Here is a 21,370-nt window from a genome sequence, read left to right on the forward strand (position 1 = left end):
CCCCCCCGCGGGGCCGTGGGGCAGGAGCGGGGCCAGCAGCTGTGGGGCAGGGGGTCCCTGCCCGGCCCGACCCCCACCCTCAGCCCTGCAGTGCGAGCGGGGGCTGGAGTACAGCGCCTGCGGCCCCCCCTGCGCCCCCTCCTGCCGCCACCTCGGCCGGGAGCCCCCCGAGCACTGCCGGGGGCTGCCCTGCCTCGAGGGCTGCTTCTGCCCCCCGGGGAGGGTCCTGCACGGTGAGCGCGGGCGGCAGCGCGGGGCGGCGTGGGGTGGTCTGGGGGTGGGGTGGGGTGGAGCTGGCATGGGGTGGTGTGAAGCTCATGTGGATCTGGCGTGGGGCTGGTATCAGGTGTTGTGGGGCTGGCGTGGGGCCGGTGAGGGGCTGGCGTGGGCTGGCGTGGGGTCGGTGTGGGGCTGGCGTGGGTTTGGTGTGGGGCTGGTATCAGGTGTTGTGGTGCTGGCGTGGGGCCGGTGAGGGGCTGGTGTGGGCTGGCGTGGGGTCAGTGTGGGGCTGGCGTGGGTTTGGTGTGGGGTCGGTGTGGGGCTGGTATCAGGTGTTGTGGTGCTGGCGTGGGGCCGGTGAGGGGCTGGCGTGGGCTGGCGTGGGGTCGGTGTGGGGCTGGCGTGGGTTTGGTGTGGGGTCGGTGTGGGGCTGGTATCAGGTGTTGTGGGGCTGGCGTGGGGCCGGTGAGGGGCTGGTGTGGGCTGGTGTGGGGTCGGTGTGGGGCTGGCGTGGGTTTGGTGTGGGGCCGGTGAGGGGCTGGCATGGGCTGGTGTGGGGTCGGTGTGGGGCTGGTGTCAGGTGTTGTGGGGCTGGCGTGGGGCCGGTGTGGGCTGGTGTGGGGTCAGTGTGGGGCTGGCGTGGGTTTGGTGTGGGGCCGGTGAGGGGCTGGCGTGGGGTCGGTGTGGGGCTGGCGTGGGGCCGGTGTGGGGTCGGTGTGGGGCTGGCATGGGGCAGTGCGGGGCTGGTGCGGGGCTGCGTGGGGTGGCTTGGGGCTGGTGTGGGGCCACCCCACGCTGCACCTGCACCCGACTCCCCCCTCCTGGGCGCGGGGCTCTGTGCCCGGCCGGCGGCCCCACGGCGCAGGGTCTCGCCCGGCGTGGGCGCCGGCGGCTCTGCCGGTGCCGGGTCACCCGACGCCTCCTCCCGTCGCGCTGGCAGAGGGCGGCTGCATCGAGCCCGCCGAGTGCCCGTGTTTCTGGGACGGCCTCGCCTTCCCGGCCGGCGCCGCGGTGCGGCAGGGCTGCAAGAACTGGTGAGTCCCCGGCCGGCACCGCACCGGGCCGGCGCCGCCGCGGAGCTCCCCGGGGGGGGCTGAGCCGTCGCCGTCCCCCGCAGCACGTGCGCGGCGGCTCGGTGGCATTGCCGCCCCTCGCCGGAGCCCTGCCCGGCCGAGCCGCCTTGCGCCGAGTGGGAGTTCGCGTGCCGCGCCGACGGGCGCTGCGTGCCGGGCGCCTGGGTCTGCGACAGCGAGGAAGACTGCGGCGACGGCTCGGACGAGATCTGCGCCCCGCGCTGCGCCCCGCACCAGCACCGCTGCGCCGACGGGCAGTGCCTGACCTGGGGTGCCCGCTGCGACGGCGTGACCGACTGCCGCGACGGCTCCGACGAGGGCGGCTGCCCCCGCCCCCCCTGCGCCCCCCACGAGTTCGGCTGCGCCAGCGGCCGCTGCCTCCCCCCGGCACGCGTCTGCGACGGCGAGCTGGACTGCGGCTTCGCCGACGACTCCGACGAGGCAGGCGAGTGGCCCCACGGCTGCGCCCCGGGTGGGGGGGGGTGCGTGTGTGCGCGCCGCGGCGGGTACCCCAGAGCCGTGGGGCGCAGGAGGGGGTCCGTGCCCCACGGCGGGGGTCCCTGAGTGCCGCCGCCGCAGGCTGCAGCCCGAGCTGCGAGGCGGGCGAGTTCCGCTGCGCGGTGGGCCGCTGCGTGCCGTACCCGCACCGCTGCGACGGCCGCGACGACTGCGGCGACGCGAGCGACGAGCGCGGCTGCGTCTGCCCCGCCGGCCACCTCCAGTGCCCCGACGGACGGTGCCTGCCCCCCGCCGCCGCCTGCGACGGCCGCCGCGACTGCGCCGACGGCACCGACGAGGATTTCTGCCCAGGTGAGGGGCTGCGGTGCTGCCCCCCCCCCCTCCCCCCGCCGGGACCTCCCCCCCGGCCGCGCCGGCATCGCCCCATGGGACTGTGTCCCCCCACCCCACCCCAGACCGGGCGACCTGCGCCCCCGGGCAGCTCCCGTGCCCCGACGGCTCCTGCGTCGGCGAGGCCGCGATCTGCGACGGCGTCCGCGACTGCCGGGACGGCTGGGACGAGAGCCCGGCGGGGTGCGCGGCGGCACTGCTGGCTGCTGCGCTCACCACGCCCGCCAACGCCTCGGAAGGTGAGGGGGTGGCTGTGCCGTGGGGCAGCCGGACCTCCCCACACCCACCCCCACCCCCCCCCCGGCACGGCTCCCCGCTTCCCCCACCCCCCGGTGCCGGCGTCGGGGCGGGGGGGCTTCACCGGGAGCGCGGCGGTGACCCTTCGCCCCCAGCGCCGGCGTGCGGCCCGTACGCCTTCGCCTGCGGGAGCGGGGAGTGCGTGGCGCGGGGCTGGCTCTGCGACGGCGAGGCCGACTGCCGCGACGGCAGCGACGAGCTGGGCTGCGCCGGCGGCTGCGAGGCCGGCAGCCTCCCCTGCGCCCACGGCACCGGCTGCGTCCCCTACGGCCGCCTCTGCGACGGCGTCCCCCATTGCCGCGACGGCTCCGACGAGAGCGCCGACCGCTGCGGTGAGCCGCGGCGGGGGTCCCGGCGGTGTGCCCCCCCCCCCGAGGTGGGGTGTTCTGGGGGTCGTCCTCCCCCCCCACCCCGCCGTGGGGTCGCCCCTGACGGCGCCCCGGCGCAGGCTCCACCGCCATCCCGCCGTGCCCGGGGCTCTTCGCCTGCGACGACGGCGTCTGCCTGAACGTGTCGAGGGTCTGCGACGGTGCCGCCGACTGTCCCCGCGGCGAGGACGAGCTGGCCTGCGGTGAGGGGCACCCCGGGGCGGGACGGGGGGGCTGCGGCCGCGTGGGGGGCGGGGGGGCGCAGTGGTGGGCACCCACCCCCCGCGTGTCCCCCTCCGCAGAGAGCCGCGTCCTCGCCGGCGGGAGCAACCGGACGGGGGGTCCCTGCGCCGAATACGATTGCGGGGGGGGGGAGTGCGTCGCCTTCGAGCAGGTACGGGGGGACACGGGGGACCCCCGCCCCCACCGGTGCCGCCGCGGCGTCCCCCGGCTCAGCGTGGCCCCGGTGCCGCAGGTGTGCGACGGGGTGCCGGACTGCGGCGCCGGCGGGGAGGCGCCCCGGGACGAGCGGGACTGCGGGGTGTGGGGGCCGTGGGGGGCGTGGGGCGCCTGCACCCGCTCCTGCGGCCCCGGCCTGCAGCGGCGCGCCCGGGGCTGCCGCCAGCACCGAGCCGGGGTGCTGCACCGGTGCCACGGCCAGGCCGCGCAGCAGCGGCAGTGCTTCAGCGTCGCCTGCCCCGGTGAGCCGCGGCGCCCCACGGGGGGCTCGGGGGGGCCCCAGCCCCAGGGCTGACCCGCGGGGGGGTTTGGGGGTTCCCATCACTGGGGCTGCCCCATGGGGGGTTTGGGGGTTCCCATCACTGGGGCTGCCCCACGGGGGGTTTGGGGGCTCCTATTATTGGGGCTGCCCAATGGGGGAGTTTTGGGGGTTCCCATCACTGGGGCTGCCCCACGGGGGGTTTGGGGGTTCCTATTACTGGGGCTGCCCCACGGGGGTGTTTGGGGGGTTCCCGTCGTGGGGCTGCCCCACAAGAGGTGGGGGATTCCTATCACCAGGGCTGCCCTATGGAGGGGTTTGGTGGGGGCCCCACCTCTGGGGCTACCCCATGGGGTTTTAGGGGTTCCTGTTGGGGTTCCCAATACCCCCTAGGGACACCCCAATACTGCCCCATAGCATCCTGGTAGCCCACCAAGCACCCCAAATCCCACCTGGAGCACCCCAATGCCCCCCTCCAGGACCCCGATATCCCCTGCACAGCCCAGATATCTCTTTAGAGCACCCCAGTACTCCCCTGGATCACCCCAATGGGCTGCCCAGGGGGGCTCAGGGAGTTCCTGTGGTTGGGGTATCTGGGGTTCGGGGGTCCCTACGGCTGAGGCTGCCGTGGGGATTTGGGTGTTCCCTCCCTGGGGTCTGTTGGGGGGATTCGAGGGGTCCCTTGGCCAGGAGTACCCAGTGGCCTGGAGTGGTCCCAGGGCTGGGGCTGCCGGGGGGTTTGGGGGTGCCCACTCTGACCCCGCCCCCCCCCACAGTGGACGGCGCCTGGAGCGAGTGGGGGACGTGGTCCAACTGCACGGGGGGCTGCGGCGGGGTGCGCCTGCGGCGGCGGGACTGCCAGCCCCCCCAGAACGGCGGCCGCCACTGCGCCGACCTGCCCGGCGCGTCCCCCGCCACCCTCGACATGGGTGGGTGCCGTGGGGGGGGGGCCTCCATGGGCGCTGTGGGGGGCTCCACGGCGGGGCTCACCCCCTCTCCCCGCTCCCCAGGCCCCTGCGAGCCAGGGGGCTGCCCCAACGCCTCCGCCTGCCCCGGGGGGCTGCGGCCGTGGCCCTGTGCCCCCTGCCCTGCATCCTGCGCCGACGTCGCCGCCGGCACGCGGTGCCGGCACGACAGACCCTGCCGCCCAGGTGAGGTGCGGGGTGGGTGGGTGGGTGCGGTGACCCCCGGGGGACCCCCCCGCCTTGGGGCGGGCGTAGGGGGGGCACCCACGCACCCATCCGTCAGGGTGCTGGTGCGCAGCGGGGCTGGTGCTGGACGCCGGCGGCGGCCGGTGCGTGCGCCCGCGGGATTGCCCCTGCCAGGCCGGGGGGCTGCGGTACCGGCCGGGGCAGCCGGTGAAGGTGAGCTGCCGCCTCTGCACCTGCCTGGAGGGACAACTGCGGCGCTGCCGCCAAAACCCCGACTGCACCGGTGGGTCCCGGGCACGTGGCGGCACCGCGAGGGCGAGGAGAGGCCGCCGGGACCCCCGCGCTCAGCCGGCGCCCCCCTCCCCGTGCCGGCAGTGCACTGCGGCTGGTCGGCGTGGTCGCCGTGGGGCGAGTGCCCGGGACCCTGCGGCACCCAGAGCGTCCAGTGGTCCTTCCGCAGCCCCACCAACCCCAGCCGGCGCGGCGGCGGCCGGCACTGCCGCGGCATCTACCGCAAGGCCCGACGGTGAGGCGGCGGGCACGGCGGGCGGGCGGGCGGGCGGGTGGGCGCCCCGCCGACCCCCCATCTCCCGTAGGTGCCAGACGGCGCCGTGCCAGCAGTGCCAGCACCAGGGCCGGCGGCGCGCCCCGGGGGAACGGTGGCGCGGGGGGCCGTGCCACGTCTGCCAGTGCCTGCCAAACCTGGCCGTCCGGTGCTCGCCGTACTGCCCCCACCGCGCCGCCGGCTGCCCCCAGGTGAGAGGGCTGGGGGTGCTGGGGCATCCCCGGGGGGACGAGGGACCCCTCGTGCCGGTGCCGGTGGCGGTGACGGTGGCGGTGACGGTGACCACCCTGCAGGGCCGGGTGCTGGTGGAGGGTCGCGGGGACTCCTGCTGCTACTGCGCCCCAGCGGGTGAGTTGGGGGGCGAGCGGGTGCTGTGGTGGGTGGGGGGGTCCCACCCCCATGGCGTCGGGGCTGCCCCGGCACCGGCTGCACCGTGGCCGTCCCCGCCGCAGGTGACAACGGCACGGCCCTCCGCACCGCGCCGACGGTGGAACCCCGCTCTGTGCCGACGATGGCGGCCCCCCCCGCACCGACGACGGAGCCCCCCGGCAGCCCCCTCCTCACCTTCCCGCTGCCTCCCCTCGGCGGTGAGCGAGACCCCTCCTCACCGGCTGCGGGCAGGGCGCGGGCAGCCGGCGCCCGGGCTGTGCCGCGGGTGCGTGTCCCGCCCCGGGTGCCCCTCCAACGACCCCGCGCCCCCCCCCCCGTCCCGGCAGACCCCTGCTACCGCCCGCTGGGCATCGCCTCCCTGCCGGACACCAGCTTCGGCGCCTCCTCGGAGGCGGCGGGGACCCCCGCCCGCGCCGCCCGCCTGCACGCCGGCCACGCCGGGCAGGAGCTGCGCGGCTGGGCCCCCCCGGACGACGCCTACGCGGCGCTGCTCGACGACCCCCCCTTCCTGCAGCTGGACCTGCCGGAGCCCACCAACATCACCGGTGGGTGCCGGGTCACCGGGCGGCGGCGGGCGGGGCGGCCCCGGGCGCGGGCGGCGGTGCCGACCCGTCCGCGCTCCCCCCGGCAGGGCTGGCGGTGCAGGGAGCCGGCTCCGCCGACGCCTTCGTCACCACCTTCCTGCTCCAGTTCAGCGCCGACGGCGCCCGCTGGCACCGGTACCGCCAGGTCGCCGCCGCCGGCCGGCCCGAGGCCGAGGTGCCGCCGCGCCGGGGACCGGGGGGCGTCGGGGGGAGCCGGGGGCACGTGCACGGGGGGCTCACGCCCACCCCCCCCCCGCCCGGCCCCGTGTGTCCCCCACCGCCCCACCCCACCCCAGCTCTTCCAGGGTAACTGGGACGCCGGCACGCCGGCGCTGCGGCTGCTGGGCCGCATGGTGCAGGCGCGGCACGTCCGCATCGTCCCCCGCGACTTCCACAACCGCATCGTCCTGCGCGCCGAGCTGCTGGGCTGCCCCCCCGGTACGGGGGGGCGCGGGGGGCACCCCCTTTGCTGCGCGTGTGTGTGTGTCCCCCCCACCCGGCAGCCCTTCTCCCGCCCACCCCCGCCCTCTCCCCACAGTGCCCCCTGCCCGGCTCGGGGCCGCGCCGACGCCGCTGCCGGTGGCGCCGGTGGCGGGGAGCGGGCCCCCCTGCGGCGCGGGGGAGTTCCGGTGCGGGACGGGGGGCTGCGTCCCCGGGGGTCCCGGCGGTGCCCTCTGCGACGGCGTCGACGACTGCGGCGACCTCTCGGACGAGCTGCCCTGCGGTGAGGGCGGCTGCGGGTCCGGCACCGCCGGGGGTCCCGGTGCCACGGGGTGGGGTGGGGGGGGGCCGCCCTCGATGCCGCTGCTGCCCCACGCAGGGCTGGCCCCCCCGGTGACCCCCACCGCTGCCGGGCTGTGCCCCCCGGCCCGCTTCGCCTGCCCGGGCCCCGGCGGGTGCCTCCCGGCGTCGCGGAGGTGCGACGGCGTCGCCGACTGCCCCGACGGCACCGACGAGGCCGGCTGCGAGCCCCCCAGGTACCGGCGGGTGGGGGTCCCGCGGGAGCCGGGGGTGGGGGTCGGGGGGGTGACCCCTAATCGCCAGCTCTGCTTCTCGCAGCGCCGCGGCCCCCGCGGCTGCCGGCGTCCTGGTGCCGACGTCCCGGCCGCCATCGGTGCCCCCGGCCACGGTGAGCCCTGGGGGAACGGGGTGGGGCTACGGGGGGGGGGACGGCGGGGCAGGGGGTGACGCTGGCTGTCCCGGTGCAGGGGTCCCCCGGGACGGGCCCCCGGCTGCTCCCCGAAGGTGCCGAGCCCACCCCGACAGGTACCCGGTGGGGGGGCAGGAGCCAGGGGGGCTGGGGGTGCCTGGGCTTTGGGGGGCTCTGGGCTTCGGGGGGTCCTGGACTGGGTGGGCTGGGGGCTTTGGGGGGCTCTGGGCTGGGGCTGCCAGGCACAGCCGCCCCCCAGCACAGCCCGTCCCACATGCTGGGGCTGGGGGCTCCGGGAGACCGCCTGCCCCTGCCCTGACCGGATCCTGCCCCCCCCCAGGGCAGTCGGGAGCCGAGCCCCCCCTCCAGCCCCCCGCCACCACGCAGGCCCCGCCCCGAGCCGGAGCCCCCAGCCCCACCGTGCCGGGAGCCCCCCCCGACACCCCGACACCCCCCGGCACCCTGCCGACGGGCACCGGCCCCCCCGGGGAGCCCCCCTCTGCCAGACCCCCCCCGGCGTCCCCCCGGCTCCCGGCGCTGCCCTCCCCAGCCCCGACGGGGGTCCCCACCCCGACACCCCAAGGTAAGGGGGGCCCCGGGGTGTCGGGGAGGGGTGCGGCCCCCCCCAGCCGATGTGGGGGTCCCGGGGACGGGGGGGGGGGCAGCACCCCTGTGCGCTGCCGTGGGGCTGGGGTGCTGCGGGTTTTGGGGTGCTGCAGGCTGGGTGTTATAAGTTTCAGGGTGCTGTGGGTTTCTGGATGCCGTGGGTTCTGGGGTGCCATGGTTTTGGGGTGCCGTGGGGCCGGATGCTGTGGGGTCTGGGGTGCTGTGGGTTTCGGGGTGCTGTGGCTGGGTTCTGTGGGTTTAGGGCTGCTGCGGGCTGGGTGCTGTGGTTCTGGGGTGCCGTGGCTCTCCCCGTGCCCCCAGCCCCCCCGCTGAGCTGCCTGGATGCGGCCCGGCTTTGCGGCGCGACCCCCCCCCCCCCGGGGACCCCCCTGCCCGGGGGACCCCGACCTCGGGGTGGGGGGGGGCCGGGCCGAGCACCTCAGCCCTGCCCGCTCCGCAGGCGGCCCCCCCGGCCCCCCCAGCCCCCCCGGGCTGCCCCCCCCGAGCGGCGCCCCCCCCGCCTGCCCACCCAAGCAGTTCCCCTGCGACTCAGGGGGCTGCCTGCCCCCCGAAAAGCGCTGCGACCTGCGCCCCGACTGCCCCGACGGCTCCGACGAGAGCGACTGCGGTGCGTGGGGTGGGGGCGTGGGGACGGGGGACCCCCCCCAATCCCGGCCCCCTCGGCCACTTGTACCCCTGCCCAGGGGGCCCGGGGGGCTCCGGGGCTCAGGGGGTCTGGACTGGGGGCCTCAGGGGGTGGGGGGTTCCGGAGGTGGGGGGGTTCCAGGGTCGGGGGGCCCTGGGACTGGGGGCTTTGGGGGTTGGGGACCTCCGATGTGGGGGGCTCCGGGGTTGGGGGCCTCCGGGTCCTGGGGGGCTCCAGGGGCGGGGGGTCGGGGCTGGGCCCCCCCGGCAGCCATGACCCCCCCACCTTCATCCCCAGCCGACTGCGTCCTGGCGCCCTGGGGCGAGTGGGGGTCCTGCAGCCGCTCCTGCGGGCTGGGGGTCACCCTGCGCCGGCGGGCCCTGCTGCGGGGGGCTCTGCCCGGGGGGGGCTGCGCCCGCCCCCGCCTCCACACCCGCCCCTGCTTCCTCCGTGCCTGCCCAGGTACCCGCCGGGACCCCCAACATGGGCTGGGACCCCCATCACGGGCCGGGACCCTCGTCGTGGGCTGGGACCCCCATTGTGGGCTGGGACCCCAGTCATGGGCTAGGACCGCCACTGTGGGCTGGGACCCCCAAGGGCTGGGACCCCCATCACGGGCCGGGATTCCCATGGTGGGCTGGGATCCCCAAGGTGGGCTGGGACCCCTATCGTGGGCTGGGCCCCCATCATGGCCGGGACCCCTATGGGCTGGGACCCCCATCTCCGGGACAGTTGGGGGTCTCTGCTGGGGAGCCACCACACCTCGGGGGCAGTGGCAGGGGGTCCTGGGCGGGGGATGTGGCCAAGCTGGGGGGAAGGGGGATGCCCGCACCCCCAGTGCCCCCCGCCCTCCCCAGTGCCCGGCGGCTGGGCGCCCTGGGCGTCCTGGTCCCCCTGTGATGCCTCCTGTGGGGGGGGCCTGCGGAGCCGGGCGCGGAGCTGCAGCGACCCCCCCCCGAAGAATGGGGGGCCGCCCTGCGCGGGGGGGTCCCTCCAGACCCAGCCCTGCAACCTGCAGCCCTGCGGGGACCCCCCAGGTACGGGGGGGCTGGGGGACCCCTGCAGGGGTGCCGTGAGCCGTGCAGGCTCCGGGCTGCGGGGTGATGGGGGGGACCCCATCCGTGAGCACCCCCCCTCGCCCCTCCCCCCCCAGCCTGCGGCCCCGAGATGGTGTTTGTGCGGGCTGGGGGCTGCGAGGAGCAGGGGGTCCCCCCCTGCCCCCCAACCTGTGGGGACCTGAGCACCAACGGCTCCTGCCCCAGCCCCTGCCCCGAGGGTGAGAGATTGGGGGGGGCGGGGGGTCAGAGGGGATTTGGGGGGTCCGGGGCACATGGGGAGACATGGGGAGCTGGGGGGGGGACATGGGGGCTGGGGGGGCTGGGGTCATCTGGGGGGACATGGGGGCTGGGGGAGCCTGGGGTCATCTGGGGGGACATGGGGGGGGCTGTGAGCGGCTGGGGAGCATCTGGGGCATTTGGGGGACATGGGGGGACATGGGGTGTCTGGGGGGCTGTGAGGGGCTGGGGGGGACCTGGGGGGGGTCTCAGAGGGCTGGAGGGGGCCTGGGGGCATCTAGGGGGTCTGGGGGCACATGGGGGGGCTCTGCGGGACCAGGGGATTGGGGAGGCCTGGGGGGATCTGGGGGGGGGGGTCCAGGTGAGCTGGGGGTCCACGGGGGGCAGGAGGTGGGGGTCCAGGGTGGTGGCGGATCGGGGGTCTGGGCCGGGGGTGCTGAGGGCGCGGCGCGGCAGGCTGCCGGTGCCCGCCGGGGCTGTACCTGCAGGACGGCGGCTGCGTCACCGCCGGCCAGTGCCGGTGCCACCTGCCCCACCAGCACCGCCAGCCCGGAGAGGTCTTCGCGTGGGGCTGCCGCCGGTGGTGAGCGCCCACGCCGGCACCACGCCGGCACCGCGGGGCCCCCCGCGGCGTTTCGGGGCGTCCCTCGCCCGTCGCCGCCACTGAACCCCACGCCCGGTCCCCAGCACGTGCCGGGAGGGGACGGTGACGTGCGAGGACGCAGCCTGCGCCGTGGACTGCGGCTGGTCCGCCTGGTCGCCCTGGACCCGCTGCGACGGCGGCTGCGGCGCGGGCACGCAGGAGCGGTTCAGGTGGGCCGGGGTCGGCGGGGGTCCCTGCCCCACGGCGGCGGCCGGTGCCCCACACAGTGCCTTCCCGCAGGTCGCCCTCCAACCCCGCGGCCGCCGGCGGCGGAGCCCCCTGCGCCGGGGAGGCCCGGGAGGCGCGGGGGTGCCACGAGCCCTGCGGCACCGGTAGGCGCCCACCGAGCCCCGCCGCGCCAGCCCACGGACCCCCGCGCCCGGTGGCCCCTCGAGCACCGCGTGTCCGTCCGTCTGTCCCCGGCAGAGCCCGGCACCATCTGGAGCGCGTGGGCGCCCTGGTCGGCGTGCTCCGCGCCCTGCGGCTCCGGCGAGCAGACGCGGCACCGGGCCTGCGCCTCCGCGGCACGTGGTGGACCCGAGTGCGCCGGCACCCACGTCCAGACGCGGGACTGCAACACCCAGCCCTGCCGCGGTGGGTGCCCGGCAGCGCCGGTGGGGGCCCACGGCCGGCCCGGCAGTGCCGGTGCCGGAGGGTTGCCATCCCGCCGCCGGCTCTCCCCGCAGCGCGGTGCCCGGGGGCCATGGTGTACCGGACGGCGGAGGAGTGCCGGCGCGGCGGTGGGCCCTGCCCGCGGCTCTGCCTCGACCTGGGCGCCGGCGTGGAGTGTGCCGCGCTGTGCCGCGACGGCTGCGCCTGCCCGGCCGGGCTCCTGCTGCAGAACCAGAGCTGCGTGCCGCCGGGGCGCTGCTCCTGCTACCACCGCGGCCGCCTCTACCGGCCCCGCGCCACCGCCGCCCTCGACGCCTGCAACACCTGGTGCGGCTGCGGCAGCGGCGGCTCTGGCGGGGGTCCCGGCCCGGGTCCCCCGCCCCCTCCCCGCTGATACCCCTCCTCCCTCTCGCAGCACCTGCGTGGCCGGGGCGATGGTGTGCGGCGCCCAGCCCTGCCCAGGTACCGCGGTGGGAGCCCCCGGCCCGGCGCCGTGCCGCGGGCGTGCCGCCGTGCCCTGGCGCCACGTGGTGCCGCGTGGGTGACGCACGGCGTCGGCAGAGCCGGCGGCCGCCCCGTCCCACGCCGCTCTCCCTCCCGTGTCGGCAGAGGCGCCGTGGGGCGCGTGGTCCCCGTGGGGGCCCTGCAGCGCGTCCTGCGGCGGGGGCGAGCGGCTGCGCCGGCGGCAGTGCCATGAGCCGCCCTGCGCCGGGCTGGGCCTGCAGAGCCAGATCTGCAACACCCAGGTGTGCCGCGGTGAGTCCGGCCCCACTGCCCTGCCCCACACCCCTGCCCCCCTAGCAGAGCCCTCCAGCTCTGCCCCATACCCCTGCCCACAAAGCCCAGCCCCATACCCCTGCCCCACAGCCCTGCCCTATAGCCCTGTCCCATACCCCTGCCCCCCGACCCTGCCCCACACCCTGTCCCCAAGCCCTGCCCCATAGCCCTGCCTCACTGCCCTGCCCCGCCCCATAGCTCTGCCCTATAGCCCCATCCCTTAGCTCTGCCCCTACAGCCCCATCCCTTAGCTCTGCCCCTACCCCTGCTGCCCAGCCCAGCCCCCCAGCCCTGCCCCACCTCCTTCCCCCAGCCCGGTGGGTGCTGACCCCCCGGGTGCCCGCAGAGGCCGGCTGCCCGCCGGGGCGGCTGTTCCGGGAGTGCCCGGGGGGCGAGGGGTGCCCCTACACCTGCGCCCACCTGGCCGGGCGGGTGGGCTGCGCCGAGGGGGGCTGCCTGGAAGGGTGCCACTGCCCCCCCGGCACCTACCTGCACCGCGGCGCCTGCCTCCAGGTGAGCCCCCGCAGGGGGACCCCCCCCGCGCTGCTCTGGGGTGGGGGTGGGGGGCTGGGGGGGGGCGGGGGGATCCCTGGGGCTAAGGGTGCTCCTTGGGGGGGGGTGGGAGATCCCCAGGGCGGTGGGTGCCCCCAGCAGCGGGTGCCCCCCGCAGCGGGTGCCCCCGGGCGGTGGGTGCCCCCCAGCAGCGGGTGCCCCCCAGCAGTGGGTGCCCCGCTGCAGGAGTGCCCCTGCGTGCTGACGGCGCAGCTCCTGCGGGAGCTGCAGAACGGCTCCACCGCCCCCCCGGCGCCCCCCGGCCCGGGCACCCCCAGCCCCCTCCTCGCCCCGGGCCAGGAGGTGCCCTCGGGCAGCGCCCTGCACCTGCCCTGCGCCAACTGGTGAGCCTCGCCCCCCGCCGCCCTTCCCCACCCCCCACCACCCGCTGCCCCTCCCCACCACCCCCCGTCCTTCCCCACCACCCTGCTGCCCCTTCCCCACCACCCATTGCCCTGCTCCCCTTCCCCGCCCCCCGCTGCCCCCCCCAGCCCCCCGCCCCTCCCCGCGGCCCCCCACCTGATGCCTGCCCCCCAGCACCTGCCTGCACGGCCGCCTGCGCTGCTCAGAGCCGGGGTGCCGGGGGGCGGAGGGGTTCGGGCCCTGGGGGCCCTGGAGCCCCTGCTCGCCCGGCTGCGGGGGGCTGGGGGTCAGCACCCGCCGGCGGACCTGCGGCAGCCCCTCGCCCGCCCCGGGGGGGCCGCGCTGCGCCGGGCCCCGCACCGACACCAAGTACTGCCGGCGCCCCGACTGCCCCGGTGGGTCAGCGCCCGCGCCGTGGGGCTGGGCCCCACACCCGGACCCCGCCGTGGGGCACGGCCCAGCCCCGCGCTGCGCCGGGGGTCCCAGCCCCAGCCCCAGCCCCTTGTCCCCTGCGGGTCCCAGCTCCTTATCCCCGTGGGTCCCAGCCCCTCCGCCGGGGGTCCCAGCCCCAGCCCCTTGTCCCCTGTGAGTCCCAGCCCTTCCCCCGGGGGTCCCAGCCCAGCCCTGTGTCACGCGTGGGTCCCAGCCCCTCCGCCGGGGGTCCCAGCCCAGCCCTGTGTCACACGTGGGTCCTAGCCCCTCCGCCGGGGGTCCCATCCCCAGCCCCTTGTCCCCTGTGGGTCCCAGCCCCTCCGCCGGGGGTCCCATCCCCAGCCCCTTGTCCCCTGTGGGTCCCAGCCCCTCCGCCGGGGGTCTCAGCCCCAGCCCCTTGTCCCCTGTTGGTCCCAGCCCCAGCCCCTTGTCCCCTGTGGGTCCCAGCCCCTTGTCCCCTGTGGGTCCCACCCCTCCACCGGGAGTCCCAGCCCCTTGTCCCCTGTGGGTCCCACCCCTCCACCGGGGGTCCCAGCCCCTTGTCCCCTGTGGGTCCCAGCCCCTTGTCCCCTGTGGGTCCCACCCCTCCACCGGGAGTCCCATCCCCAGCCCCTTGTCCCCTGTGGGTCCCACCCCTCTACCGGGGGTCCCAGCCTCAGCCCCTTGTCCCCTGTGGGTCCCAGCTCCTCCGCCGGGGGTCCCAGCCCCAGCCCTGTGTCACGCGTGGGTCCCAGCTCCACCCTTGTAGCTCCACGTGTGGGTCCCAGCCCCATCCCTACATCAAGTGTGGGTCCCAGCCCCTCCGCCGTGGGTCCCATCCCCTCTGCCCCATGGCACCGTGGGCCCCGTCGCAGGCGGTGTCACCCCCTTTCCCCCCACTCCCCCCAGCAGTGACCAGCCCCACGCCGGAGCTCGGCCCCAGCACCCCTGGTAAGGGCTCTGTGGGGCGGGGTGGGGGGGATGCGCCACCGGGACCCCCGATCCTGGGGGGCTCCAGGATGTGGGGGGACCCTGCTAATGGGGAGCCTTCCTCCCGGACCAGGTGCTGAGGCGGGGGAGGAGGAAGAAGAGGAAGAGGAGGAAGAAGAGGAAGAGGAGGAAGAAGAGGAAGAGGAGGAAGAAGAGGAGGAGGAAGAGGAGGAGGGGGGCTTCGGGCCCTGGTCTCCCTGGACCCCCTGCTCCAAGACCTGCACCAGCCCCGAGGCTCCGGCCACCAAGAGCCGCAGCCGGGCCTGCGGCCGGGCGGGGGGCTGCAGCGGGGAGGGCGTCCAGCAGTGGGTCTGCAACCTGCCCCACTGCGCAGGTGGGGGGCTGAGGGGTCCCTGCCCCACTGTGCAGGGGGGGAGCTATGGGGGGTCCCTGCTCCCTGGCATGGGTGGGGGCTTATGGGGGTCCCTGCCCCATTGCACAGGGTGGGGGTTATGGGGTCCCTGCCCCATGTCAAGGGTGGGGGTTTGTGAAGGGTCCCTCCCCCACCCCCACTGCACGGGAGGGCTATGGGGGTCCCTGCCCTGTGGCACGGGGGGCTCTGTGGGGGGGGTCCCTGCCCCTCTCAAGGCGGGCCGGGGGGGTCCCCGAGCCCTGTGCCGTGGGTGCTAACCCTGGGGTCCCGCAGCCCCCCCGTGCCCGGGCGAGGCCTGCGCCGGCCGGGACTGCGCCTGGACGCCGTGGGGCCCGTGGGGTGGCTGCTCCCGCAGCTGTGGGGGGGGGCTGCAGATCCGCCTGCGTGCCTTCACCCCCCCCGGGCCGGGGGGCCGCTGGTGCCCCCACATCCTCAGCGCCAACACCCAGCGCCGCTTCTGCAGCCTGCAGGCCTGCAAGGGTGGGGGGCCGGGGTGGGCGGGGGGCTGGGAGGGTCAGGGAGGGCTGGGGGGGCTCGGGGGGCATCGGGAGCTGGGGTATGGCATGGGGGCTGGGGGGACATGGGGGGCTCAGGGAGGGGGAGCTGGGGTCAGTGTGGGAGGCTGGGGGGCAGCTTGGGGGGCTCGGGGGGGTTGTGGGGTGGCTGGGGGAGAGTGGGGGGGTCAGCGGGGGGGTGGTGGATGGTTGAGGGGCAGTGGGGGGTTTGGGGGTGATGGCATTGGGGACTTAGGGAGGGAGGCTGGGGTCAGTGGGGGGGCTGGGGTCTTGGGGGGGCAGCATGGGGGGGCTCAGGGGGTTTCAGGGGGCTGGGGGTTAGTGTGGGTTAGTGTGGGGCGGGGGTCAGTGGGAGGGGCAGGGGATCAGTGTGGGGTTGAGGGTCAGGGGGTTCACGGGGGGTCAGGGTGGGTCAGTGTGGGGGTCGGGGGGGTTAATGAGGGTCAGTGGGCGTTTGGGGGACTCGGGGGGGCTCAGGGGGACAGTGGGGGTCGGGGGGTTTCAGGGAGGGCCGTGAGGGCCCGGGGAGCAGTGGGGGTCGGGGTCGGGGTCAGGGGGTTCGGGGGGGCTCAGTGGGGGCGCAGTGGGGGTCGGGGGGGCCGTGGGGGGGCCGTGCGGGCCGGGGTCCCCACTTGAGCCCCCCCTGCAGCCGCCGGCGCCTGGTCGGGCTGGAGCCCCTGGTCCCGCTGCGACCGCAGCTGCGGGGGGGGGCGCTCCGTGCGCAGCCGCTCCTGCACCCGCCCCCCCCCCAAAAACGGGGGGCCCCCCTGCCCCGGGGAGCGGCACCAGCTGCGCCTCTGCAACCCCCAGCCCTGCGGTACGCGGGGGGTCGGGGGCTGGGGGGGCTGAGGGGGCTCGGGGGGCTGGGGAGGGTATGGGGGGCTGGGGGGGCTGCAGGGGAGGCTCAGGGGGTCTTTGGGGGCTCGGGGAACTGGGGGGTATGGGGGTTTTGGGGGGCTATGGGGGTATGGGGGCTCGGGGGGCTTTGGGGGGGCTGGGGGCTTTTGGGGGGAGGTATGGGGGGCTGTGGGGGGGCTGTGGGGGGGCTGAAGGGTGGACTCGGGAGGACCATGGGGAGTATGGGGGCTTTGGGGGGACTTGGGGGGGCTATGGGCTGCATGGAGGCTCAGGGGGCTTTGGGGGGCTTTGGGGGGCTACAGGGCTCTCAGGGGAGCTTTAGGGGGTGCTGTGTGGGCTCAGGGGACCTTGGGGGTCTTCAGCATCTTGGGCTTTGGGGGGGCTACAGGGGTCTTGGGGGGCTTTTGGGGAGCTATGGGGCTTCAGGGTGCTGTGAGTGGGCTGGAGCTGTGGGGGGCCGCAGGGGGCAGCTATGGGGGGGCTTGGGCGGGCTTCGGGGGGGCTGGGGGTTCTGATGCGGGGGCTGCAGGGCAGGGCTGCCCCCCCGGCCTGGCTCCCACCCCCTGCGCCAACCGCTGCCCGCGGCACTGCCGGGACCTGCAGCAGGGCCTGGCCTGCGGGGAGCAGGAGCCCTGCGCCCCCGGCTGCCGCTGCCCCCCCGGTGAGACCCCCCCCCGGCCGGGCACCCTGCGGGGGGTGCATCCGTGCATCCGTGCGATCGCGTGCACGCGCACACGCGGGCGTGCCATTGCACGCGTGCACGTGCGCACACGCGCGCACACACCACGGCGCGTGCCCGCGCGTACGCGCCCCTGCATGCTCGCGCCCCCGCACGCGCGTGCACACCCCCGCACGCCCCCGCTCACACCCCGACCCCCCCCGCAGGCACCCTGGAGCAGGCGGGCTCGTGCGTGCCCCCCACGCGCTGCGCGTGCACGGACGCGGAGGGCCGCGCGTGGCCGCCCGGCAGCCGCCCCCCGCAGCGCTGCGGGCGGTGCCGGTGCGGGGGGGGCCGCCTGCGCTGCGCCCCCGGCCGCTGCCCCCCCGCCCCCTGCGCCTGGGGGCCGTGGGCGCCCTGTGACGTCACCTGCGGGCGGGGCCGGCAGCGCCGCGTCAGGTGGGGGGGGCACGGGGGGGGGGGTACCCGGTGGGGGGGCGGGGGACGGGACCCGGGGAGGGTGGGGACACACAGCACCCGGGGGGGGGCTGCAGGGGGGGACCCGGCACCTATGGGGGGCTCCGGGGGGGGCACATGGCAGCCGGGGGGGGGGGGCGGGGGGGGTGACACAGTGCACCCAGGGGGGCTTGGGGGGGGTCACAGCACCCGGGAGGGGGGCATAGCACCCAGGGGACCTGGCATCTCGGGGGGCTCCAGGGGGGGTCCCAGCGCCCAGAGGGGGACCTGGCACCTGGGGGGGTGGGGGGGGGGCTGCAGGGGGAGACCGGGCACCCATGGGGTCTCGGGGTGGGGCACACGTGACACCCAGGGGGGTCCCAGCAACCGGGGGGCTGCAGGGGGGTGACCTGGGCCTGGGGGGGAGGGGCAACTGGCACCCAGGGGACACACACAGCACCGGGGGGCTGTGGGGCGTCCCAGCGCCCAGGGCACCCCTGGGGCACCCCCAGGCAGGGGGTGCGGGTGGGAGGCGCGGTGCCCCCCCCCGCGGCCAGCCGGGCCCCCACCCGGCCCCGGTGACACCGGCCTCCCCTCCAGGAGCCCCGGCGCGGCGCGGGGGGCCGGCGGGTGCGGGGGGCTGCGGGAGCAGAGCCGGGGGTGCGCGGCGGGGCCCTGCCCCCCGCTGTGCCTCGACGGCGGCGGCACGCGGCGGCACGTGGGCGAGTGGTGGCCGCTGGGCGAGTGCCGGCGATGGTCAGTGCCGGGGGGCTCGGGGAGAGGTGGGGGGGGGGGGGCGGGCACGGGGTGCCCCCCACCCACCGCCGTGTCCCCCCGCAGCACCTGCACCCCCGACGGCACCCGCTGCCAGGACGAGCCGTGCGCCGGTGAGCACCCTGACCCCTGCGGCGACCCCGGCGGGGGGAGCCACGGACCCCCCCATGAGTGCCGGACCCCCCCCCCCCACAGACACAGAGGCGGGGGGCTGCGCCTGGGGGCCGTGGGGACCCTGCTCCCGCTCCTGCGACACCGGGCTGGCCGCGCGCGAGGCCGCCTGCGACCCACGGCACCGGCACCGGCGCCAGCACGCGGCGTGTTACCTGCGGCCCTGCCCAGGTGGGTAACGGGGAGCGGGGCCGGGCGGGGGGCGCGGGGGGCGTCACCCCGCTGTCCCCCACCCCCACCGCAGACACCTGCCCGTGGAGCCCCTGGAGCCCCTGGAGCCCCTGCTCGTGCCGCGCCCCATGGCAGCACCGCCACCGCCACCGGCAGGGCCCCGGCGCCTGCGCCGGCCTCGACGCCCAGAGCCAGCCCTGCCACCCCGCGGGGTGCTCCGGTGAGCCGGGGGGGCGAGGGGGGGCCGGGGGGCCGCGCCCTGCCCCGCCACGCCCGCTGACCCCCCGCCCGCAGCCACCGCCTGCCCACCCCCGCTGCAGCACCTGCAGTGCCGACCCCCCTGCGCCGGCACCTGCGCCGGGCACCGGCACCCCGAGGCGTGCGGCGAGAGCGGGGGGTGCGAGGGGGGGTGTGCGTGTCCCCAGGTGAGGGGTGGGATGGGGTGGGATGGGGTGGGATGGGGATGGGGATGGGGATGGGATGGGGATGGGGGTGGGATGGGGATGGGGATGGGAATGGGATGGGGATGGGATGGGGATGGGGATGGGATGGGGATGGGATGGGGATGGGATGGGGATGGGATGGGGATGGGATGGGATGGGATGGGGATGGGGATGGGGATGGGGATGGGATGGGGATGGGATGGGGATGGGGATGGGGATGGGGATGGGATGGGGATGGGATGGGGTGGGGATGGGGATGGGGATGGGATGGGATGGGGATGGGGATGGGGATGGGGATGGGGATGGGGATGGGGTGGGGATGGGATGGGGATGGGGATGGGGATGGGGATGGGATGGGGATGGGGATGGGGATGGGGATGGGGATGGGGATGGGGTGGGGATGGGATGGGGATGGGGATGGGGATGGGGATGGGATGGGGATGGGGATGGGGATGGGATGGGATGGGGATGGGGATGGGGATGGGATGGGGATGGGGATGGGGATGGGATGGGATGGGGATGGGGATGGGGATGGGGATGGGGATGGGGATGGGGTGGGGATGGGATGGGGATGGGGATGGGGATGGGGATGGGATGGGGATGGGGATGGGGATGGGGATGGGGATGGGGATGGGGATGGGGATGGGGATGGGGATGGGATGGGGATGGGGATGGGGATGGGATGGGATGGGGATGGGGATGGGGATGGGGATGGGGATGGGGATGGGGTGGGGATGGGATGGGGATGGGGATGGGGATGGGGATGGGATGGGGATGGGGATGGGGATGGGGATGGGGATGGGATGGGATGGGGATGGGGATGGGGATGGGATGGGGATGGGGATGGGATGGGATGGGGATGGGGATGGGGATGGGATGGGATGGGGATGGGATGGGGATGGGGATGGGGATGGGATGGGGATGGGGATGGGATGGGAATGGGGATGGGATGGGGATGGGGATGGGGATGGGATGGGGATGGGGATGGGATGGGGATGGGGATGGGATGGGGATGGGATGGGGATGGGGATGGGATGGGGATGGGGATGGGGATGGGATGGGGATGGGGATGGGATGGGGATGGGATGGGATGGGATGGGGATGGGATGGGGATGGGATGGGGATGGGATGGGATGGGGATGGGGATGGGGATGGGGATGGGATGGGGATGGGATGGGGATGGGATGGGATGGGGATGGGGATGGGGATGGGGATGGGATGGGGATGGGATGGGGATGGGATGGGGATGGGATGGGGATGGGATGGGGATGGGGATGGGGATGGGGATGGGGATGGGATGGGGATGGGAGGGGTTGGGGATGGGGATGGGGATGGGGATGGGATGGGGATGGGATGGGGATGGGAGGGGTTGGGGATGGGGATGGGGATGGGGATGGGGATGGCGATGGGGATGGGGATGGGGATGGGATGGGGATGGGGATGGGGATGGGGATGGGATGGGGATGGGGATGGGGATGGGGATGGGGATGGGGATGGGGATGGGATGGGGATGGGGATGGGATGGGATGGGGATGGGGATGGGGATGGGATGGGGATGGGGATGGGATGGGATGGGGATGGGGATGGGGATGGGGATGGGGATGGGGATGGGGATGGAGATGGGGATGGGATGGGATGGGGATGGGGATGGGATGGGGATGGGGATGGGGATGGGGATGGGATGGGGATGGGATGGGGATGGGGATGGGGATGGGGATGGGATGGGGATGGGGATGGGATGGGATGGGGATGGGATGGGGATGGGGATGGGGATGGGGATGGGGATGGGATGGGATGGGGATGGGATGGGGATGGGATGGGATGGGGATGGGGATGGGGATGGGATGGGATGGGGATGGGGATGGGGTGGGGATGGGATGGGGATGGGGATGGGGATGGGGATGGGATGGGGGATGGGGATGGGGATGGGGATGGGGATGGGATGGGATGGGGATGGGGATGGGGATGGGATGGGGATGGGGATGGGATGGGATGGGGATGGGGATGGGGATGGGATGGGATGGGGATGGGATGGGGATGGGGATGGGGATGGGATGGGGATGGGGATGGGATGGGAATGGGGATGGGATGGGATGGGGATGGGGATGGGATGGGGATGGGGATGGGATGGGGATGGGGATGGGATGGGGATGGGATGGGGATGGGGATGGGGATGGGATGGGGATGGGGATGGGATGGGGATGGGGATGGGGATGGGATGGGGATGGGGATGGGATGGGGATGGGATGGGATGGGATGGGGATGGGATGGGGATGGGATGGGGATGGGATGGGATGGGGATGGGGATGGGGATGGGATGGGATGGGGATGGAGGGGTTGGGGATGGGGATGGGGATGGGATGGGATGGGGATGGGGATGGGGATGGGAGGGGTTGGGGATGGGGATGGGGATGGGGATGGGGATGGCGATGGGGATGGGGATGGGGATGGGATGGGATGGGATGGGGATGGGATGGGATGGGATGGGGATGGGGATGGGATGGGGATGGGATGGGGATGGGGATGGATGGGGATGGGATGGATGGGGATGGGGATGGGGATGGGGATGGGATGGGATGGGGATGGGATGGGGATGGGATGGGATGGGGATGGGGATGGGGATGGGGGATGGGATGGGGATGGGGATGGGGATGGGGATGGGGATGGGATGGGGATGGGGATGTGGATGGGG

General features: G+C 76.0%; 1 protein-coding gene across 1 annotated transcript in view; it reads left to right on the forward strand.

Moving 5' to 3' along the window:
• The window catches only part of LOC135311802 (SCO-spondin-like), a 40,128-nt gene that overhangs the window by 11,079 nt on the left and 7,679 nt on the right, over positions 1-21,370 (forward strand). Inside the window, 50 exon segments of the mRNA XM_064441841.1 lie at positions 84-233; positions 1,160-1,253; positions 1,337-1,737; positions 1,872-2,102; positions 2,207-2,380; positions 2,534-2,770; positions 2,887-3,009; positions 3,109-3,200; positions 3,282-3,507; positions 4,301-4,453; positions 4,535-4,675; positions 4,773-4,958; positions 5,051-5,201; positions 5,272-5,431; positions 5,534-5,588; positions 5,693-5,827; positions 5,957-6,175; positions 6,262-6,389; positions 6,511-6,652; positions 6,753-6,938; positions 7,035-7,191; positions 7,274-7,343; positions 7,423-7,480; positions 7,705-7,947; positions 8,431-8,598; positions 8,914-9,078; positions 9,474-9,653; positions 9,770-9,892; positions 10,368-10,494; positions 10,599-10,724; positions 10,795-10,886; positions 10,981-11,148; positions 11,241-11,493; positions 11,582-11,628; positions 11,776-11,922; positions 12,034-12,050; positions 12,142-12,456; positions 12,682-12,839; positions 13,033-13,438; positions 13,440-14,220; positions 14,333-14,593; positions 14,906-15,112; positions 15,797-15,964; positions 16,535-16,666; positions 16,891-17,122; positions 17,720-17,875; positions 17,960-18,006; positions 18,089-18,235; positions 18,309-18,455; positions 18,530-18,660. Coding sequence (XP_064297911.1) covers positions 84-233; positions 1,160-1,253; positions 1,337-1,737; positions 1,872-2,102; positions 2,207-2,380; positions 2,534-2,770; positions 2,887-3,009; positions 3,109-3,200; positions 3,282-3,507; positions 4,301-4,453; positions 4,535-4,675; positions 4,773-4,958; positions 5,051-5,201; positions 5,272-5,431; positions 5,534-5,588; positions 5,693-5,827; positions 5,957-6,175; positions 6,262-6,389; positions 6,511-6,652; positions 6,753-6,938; positions 7,035-7,191; positions 7,274-7,343; positions 7,423-7,480; positions 7,705-7,947; positions 8,431-8,598; positions 8,914-9,078; positions 9,474-9,653; positions 9,770-9,892; positions 10,368-10,494; positions 10,599-10,724; positions 10,795-10,886; positions 10,981-11,148; positions 11,241-11,493; positions 11,582-11,628; positions 11,776-11,922; positions 12,034-12,050; positions 12,142-12,456; positions 12,682-12,839; positions 13,033-13,438; positions 13,440-14,220; positions 14,333-14,593; positions 14,906-15,112; positions 15,797-15,964; positions 16,535-16,666; positions 16,891-17,122; positions 17,720-17,875; positions 17,960-18,006; positions 18,089-18,235; positions 18,309-18,455; positions 18,530-18,660 — 8,813 coding nt within the window.

This window comes from Phalacrocorax carbo, chromosome 2 (genome assembly GCF_963921805.1).
Source record: "Phalacrocorax carbo chromosome 2, bPhaCar2.1, whole genome shotgun sequence".
Lineage (NCBI taxonomy): Eukaryota > Metazoa > Chordata > Aves > Suliformes > Phalacrocoracidae > Phalacrocorax > Phalacrocorax carbo.